The 6,662-nt window shown below is 39.0% G+C and overlaps 1 protein-coding gene across 1 annotated transcript; it reads right to left on the bottom strand.

Annotated features, from left to right (window-relative positions):
* Positions 1–623: 623 nt before the first annotated feature.
* LOC113750514 lies at positions 624–1,793 on the bottom strand. The gene has a single exon (XM_027294481.1). The coding sequence runs from the start codon at positions 1,791–1,793 to the stop codon at positions 624–626; it is 1,170 nt and encodes a 389-aa protein (XP_027150282.1).
* Between the last annotated feature and the right edge of the window lie 4,869 nt (positions 1,794–6,662).

Here is a 6,662-nt window from a genome sequence, read left to right as displayed (position 1 = left end):
TCCGTTTTAAATTTCCTGTTCGGATCAATCCCGTTTTTAAATTTCTGATCGGGTCAGTCCCGTTTTAATTTCCTGTTCGGGTCAGTTCCGTTTTAAATTTCTTGTTCGGGTCAGTCCCGTTTTACATTTTTCGTTCGAGTCAGTCCCGTTTTAAATTTCTCGTCTGGGTCAGTCCCATTTTGAAATTTTTTGTTAAAGGGATCAGTCCTCATTTCAAAAGCGTCAGTCGTTCGAGTAGTTTGCAGCAGAATAACCACAGGTGAGTATTTGGTGTCTACGTCTTTGTCTCGAGTTTCTTCAAAACTCAGACAAAGAGGGCAAACTGTAGACACCAAATTTTTAATTTAGTTTTATGTGCTATTATTTTTATTTTTCATTGGTTAAATGTTAATTATTATTCATTTCTAGTCTCTTAGTTTTTATTTTAGACATTTTTAGTATTAAATTTCAGAGAAAGAAAATTTTCAAAAAAAAAAAGAAAAAAGAAAAAAAGTTGTTTTTTTTTTTTTTTTTTAGCAAAACCCCATACACGGGGAGGGGATGCCAGCCCAAAATATTATTAGAAACGAAAGCTTACAACAAGGGGAGACGCCTCCCCAAAGAAAAGACTAGGCAAACATAACCTAACCCCCCTCGCTAATCCAACGAACCCCAGGCACACTCCGTGAGTCCAGGACAACCGAGGCCCGGACGATTGCCGGCAGCTCCTGGAACTGGTCATACTCCGTAACTCCTATTGTTCCCATATCCGCTAGCCTGTCTGCCGGCGAGTTGGCCTCACGGAAAACATGCGCGATAGTAGCTGAAAAACCCTCCAGAAGACTCCTAATCTTCCTCAAGCAATTACATAAAGGCCACTTAGCAAGTACCCCAGAGACAACCAACTGCACCAAGGCTTTAGAATCTACTTCTACCAGCGAAGGGCGAAGCCCCCGTTGTGAACACAACTGCAAACCAAACAGTAAAGCCAGACCTTCTGCCTCCAACACATTGTAGTCCCCGAATTCCTTGTAAAAAGCAAAAATCATTTTTCCCTGATAATCCCGGACTAGCCCCCCACCCGTGGCCCTGCCATGCTTCACACTGGCATCCGAGTTCAATTTAAGCAAACCAAAAGGCGGCTTTTCCCACATAATCGCCCTAGGGATCCTCCGCCGCGGAGGCGTAGTGACCAAACAAAGCAAGTCACAATCACCATCTCCGTTGAAGTGCGACCGACGGAACAAATTGGCCTTCCCAAGCCCCTCCAAGAAATGGTCTATCTCGCAGATGATCTTGTCACCCCCCCAACGGACACCGCAGAAACGCTCCTGATTCCTGGCAGACCAAAGAAACCAGCACACTACAACTGGCATAAACGTCCGAATATGGTCCTTCGAAGGATCTGCTGCCGTCCAATACCACGCTTTAAAAACTGACGCCATGCCCAAGCAATTGGACAATCGAAAACCAAAACGGCCAGACATCCTCCGCCACACCTCGGAGGCAACCGGGCCCGTAAAGAAAACATGCAAAAGGTCTTCCTCCTCCCGATAACAGCACCCACATCTAGAGGGAGAAGACAAACCTCGCGACCGTAAGGTCACATCCAAAGGAAGGAAATTGCGCATCACTCTCCAAGCGAGAAACGACATTTTCATTGGCAACACCGAAGACCATAACAGTGAGTCAACCAAGGAATACTGCCTCCTTTGACGGAGCAACTCCCATGCCGACTTAACCGAGAAGCAACCCGTCGGTGAAGGTAGCCAAACCATCCTATCTTTCTGAGATACGTCGAATGGCGTGTCCATGATAGCCTGGATGACAAAACTCGGGACCCATTGGGCAAGCCACAATTCATCCCAACCATGCAAAGTAATAAATTCGGAGACAAGGAAGTGTTTTAATCATTTATTTGTTTACTTAAATTAATTTTTGGAGAAAAAAAATATAATGTGTGAATAGGTGGAATCTTGCATGTGGGACAAATGTGCTCATTATAGGTTGACAACACAACAACTAAGGGGTTAGGTGTCTAGACACTTGGTTGGCTTAGGTTTTTGAGAGGGGAGTGAGGATCGAAAAAGGGAGACAACGGGAGAAAAGAGGGGAGGATAGTAGAGTTGACGGCTGGATGAGGGAGACTAGGAGAAATTGACAGAAAAAAAATAGAGAGCTTCGTTTGGGGGGCGAGAGAAAAGAAAACAGAGAAAGAAAAAACAGAGGGAGAGGCTCTCGATTGAGGGCTAAGGAGAAAAAGGCAGAGAAAAGAAAAAGAAAAGGGCGAGGGAGAGAGCAACGGCGGATAGGGTTTTGAAGAAGGAAAGGAAGCAAAAGAAAGAATAGAGGGGCCGGCTGAGTGGGAGGAGAGAAAAAAACTGAAAAAAAAAAAAGAAATAGAGAGCAAGAAAGGCTTCGGCCGAAAGAGGAAAAGAAAATGAGGAAGAGGACGCTTCCACGGTTTCTTATGCTCGTGCGGCCATAACCCTTCGCACGCCGCCGTCCCTTCGCTCCGCACGCCGAAGCCCACCATCGCTCGCACCGCCTTTTGCCGCTCTCCTCAGTCACGCGCGACGCCAGCTTCATCGCCTCTCCCCCCATAGCTCAGGCTCCACCCTCTGCCGGCACAAGCAATTGGCCAACCGTCGGACCAAGCAATCGAATCCGACATCAGCACTGGCGAAGTTTCACCAAGAAACAAACTGTAAGCCGTCTTCCCACTTCAAATTTCAGTCTTCCTTCAAACACGAACACATGAAACGCTCAAAGCATATTTTCTGATTTTGTTAATTATTTTACTGATTATACACGATTTTGGAACACCTGTTTCATGTATGAATGGGACTGAAATCTCGTGTGTTTTCTGATGATTTTTTGGGCTAGTTATAGCATCGTTTTAGCAAAAACTTGCTGGAATTCTTTCATGCCCATTTGCTGTTTGTTAAAATGCCTGAGTGAAATTTCGACTTGAAAGATGATTCATCCGCATATTACGTATGAAGAAAACAAGTGGACAGTAAGATTCAATGCTTGTCATGACTTTTATGGAGGAAAAATAGAGTTCCGGAAGCTTATGATGTGCTCATTTTTGCATTTTTCTGTTTTAATCTTCCTTTTATATAAACTCGAATTAATGTCATGAACTTGTACGAGAGGGAGTTTGTGTGAGTTTTTTTTCTTTTTGGGGAGTGGCCAGAGTTGAATTTTTCTGGTATTCTCCATCCACGAAGGAAGACGGAAATCGAAACTGATGCCGAATCTGTTTGGAGAGGATGATTGCTTGTTTGGATTTATAATTTCAGCCCCTTTAGTCTTATTGTCTTTGTGGTTTAACCCCAGAATTTTACGACTTCATATTTGACCCCAAGACTTTTCCAAGTGCTTTCAATTGGGTCCCTGTTGCAATTTCAAATTAGGCCCTGAACTTTATCTTTTCTTCAATTTTGGCCCTAGAGTTCTGGAAATCATGATCAGGCCCTAAAAATTTTCCTAATATTTACAATTGGGTCCTTGCCAGCTCTAATGTTGCAACTCCATTGCTTGTTTTCTTCAATTAGCCACCATGCCTTGTCTAAATTGCACTTAATTCATAATTTTAAGGGCTTTATGGCCAAGTGAGTTTGTGTTTGCATATTTTCTTTAATTTTCTCAATTAAATTGGTACATTGACATTTTTATTCTTTTGGAGGGTAAATAAGTAATTCATGTCCTTAGAGCCCCAACTCAAGGGAGGTACACCCTATCCCTTATTTCTTACTTTATTTGATCCTATGTGCCCTTATGTGACTTTATGTGCTTAATTGCATGCCTTTTGAATATTCTCATTTTATTTATTCATTTAGTTACTTTATTTGGTTACTTTTGTATATTTATTTTATTTCAATGTTGATTATTTGAAAGGCATTCAAATGCCAAATTGTAATAGTTAGGTATTTATTTTAATTAATTATTTTCACTTCCCCCTTTAGATTGTAGTAGGACTTCCCGAATATAATAGTTAGGACTTATTGTTTTTATTTTGTTTTGTGTGGTTTGCATGCTTACGTGCTATGTGTTACCGTTTTCCTAGGATTTAGCATCTAGATATGCATGCTTATGTGTTATGTGAATTACGTGCTCACATGTCTACTTGCTTTAACTATGCCCATTTACTTGTGTATATATGGTGAATGCAAATGTACCATATAACCGTGGCTAGTCCAATGCTAGTCATGGTTACTTATTCCCGATCGCTCACAAGTCCAATGCTTGTGAGAGAGCGTTAGTAAAGGGCTAGTCCAATACTCGACCCAATAGGGCCGTCCCTCGCTAGTACATACTCGCATGCCTTCACTACATTTTCATGCATTTTTCTTAGTATTTTTTACGTTTTTGCATGATTCTTTACCCTTTTCCCACATTCAAAATATGATCTTTAGGATTTTGCATTTCACTCTAGTCATTAGGGTCATTTGCCTAATTAGCTTAGGGAGTTACTCTTTTGGTAAAGGGGATGGACGAGTTTGGCTACACATAACCTTAGCACGCTCATTCTTTTTCTAACCAAAAGGAAAAGCAAAAGTCAAGATTTAGGGTCTCCCCGTACCCGTCTTGCTTGCATTCTTCTAGGGTTTATGCATTTCATTTACTCACTATCACTTTGCACTCTCACTTCGTATACTATTACTTTTTTCATATGTTCACTTCACATGACTTTTATCTTACACATTCTCACTCTACCACTAGCACTTTACATACTACCACTGAGCACACATGCACTTCACACTATCACTTTACATACCTCACCTTGCACCCCCATTTGCACACTCCCACTTACACACTATTATTTTTATTATTACTTTTTTCACTTCACACAAGCTCATGTTTTCACATTGCATAAATTCATTTCATTCATTTTTTTGTCATTAGCATTACTCGTGACCTCTTGGAAAGCTTATCCTTGGCTATCACAACTCATGTGATTTAGTCCAATCGAGCCTCTAAGAGATATTTGTCCCTTTCGATTCCTCATTAGGTTTAGGATTGCATTCATATTAGTTACATCCAAATGCGATACATCTTTTGGTTAGAAATTAGGAAAATCATGACTAAATCATGCAACTAACTTAGGCTAAGTTGAGAGGGTGCCTTAGACATTGTCTTTGCCTTCCCTCTCTTCAACTGTGACTCCCGAACCATTTTTCTCTTATTTATCGTAGATTTTGGAGTCAATCTAAAAAGGTTTCACATTTAAATCCACATTTTTTGGGTGACTTGGTACACCCTAGCTCAATACCAAGTGGTGACTCCTACATTTTATCAAAACCTTTTTAGATTACTATTTTTGGCCAAACCGTCACATTTCAAAGCCCCATGACCTTTTTCTTTCATTTGCATTTTCACACACCTCACCAATTTTCAAACCATACTTCACATATCTTTATTTAAAATGTGACGGCTTGGATCCAAAATAATAATCTAAAAAGGATTTTTTAGGAAAAATAGGAGTTGCCATTTGGTATTGAATTTAGGTATACCAAGTCATCCAAAACATATTTTTAAATAACTAATAAATAAAACAACTTTTAGACGACTCCAGATTTTTGAAAACAAGAGAAGAGAGTTTGGGAGTCACGGTTGAAAAAAGGGAAGGCAAAGATTTGATAGTTTCAAACCTAAGATACCCTTTCAATCCAGCCAAAACTAGTTGCGAAATTCAGTCGAAAATTTTCTTAGTCTAACCTATGCAACTTATTACATTAGGATACTTCTATATGAATGCGAGTCTAGACCTAGGGGGTATCAGAAGGGTCGGAATGTTTCTTCAAAATTTAATTGGTGCAAATCAAATTAATTGCGATGCCCAAAAATGATTTTTAGAAGAGGTCATGAATATGCAAAATATGAGACTCAAAAAAGAAGTTATAACATATAGATAAATATACATGATCTAAAAAAAAAGAGAATGCAACATAACGGGTACGGGATGTTAAAATTTGTGATTCAAATTTTTCTTCTTATAAAGGGAAAAAGAGCGTGTTAAGGCTAAGAAGCCATACTCGTTCACTTTTCATATTTGAAAGGTGACTTTTCTAATCTAATCAAGCAAATAAACTAACTTATTTCTATTTTTCTAAATGGAATGCAAGTCTAAATGTCATGTTTTACGCACATAGGGATAAGGGAGATAATATATAGAGGAAAGATCATACAAGATGAGAAAAAGACCCTAAAAATAAAAATATGCATGAAATGCAATAAATGTCATACAAACATGTAATTTTAGCACGTAGGTGGCCTTAACCGTCTAGCATTGGACTAATCCATGTCTATAAGTTCTCACTAGTATTGGACTAGTGAGAAAACGAAAAAAATGCCATAACTAGCGTTGGACTAGTGTCGTGACGTTATGTATTTTTTATAAATAAATAAAATATAATTAAATCAAGTAAACACATAAAACACATAGAGTACATAACACATAAGCATAATATCTAGATATAAAAACTCTAAAGAAATCGAATAAATACATAAGCACACAAGCATGCAAGCACATAAACAAATAAACGCACATAAAGATGTAACTATTACATTTGGAGTCCTAACTACAATCTAAAGGGAAAATTTTGAAAAATATTAACCTAACTATCATATTCATCTAACTAATTACATTTTTCACAAAAATAAAATCTATCTATTAC

The sequence above is a fragment of the Coffea eugenioides genome, chromosome 10 (assembly GCF_003713205.1).
Source record: "Coffea eugenioides isolate CCC68of chromosome 10, Ceug_1.0, whole genome shotgun sequence".
NCBI lineage: Eukaryota > Viridiplantae > Streptophyta > Magnoliopsida > Gentianales > Rubiaceae > Coffea > Coffea eugenioides.
This window is presented reverse-complemented; position numbering and strand designations above follow the sequence as displayed.

Coding starts and splice junctions, on each gene's coding strand:
- LOC113750514 (XM_027294481.1), bottom strand. CDS start 1,793: ATGGACACGCCATTCGACGTATCTCAGAAAGATAGGATGGTTTGGCTA.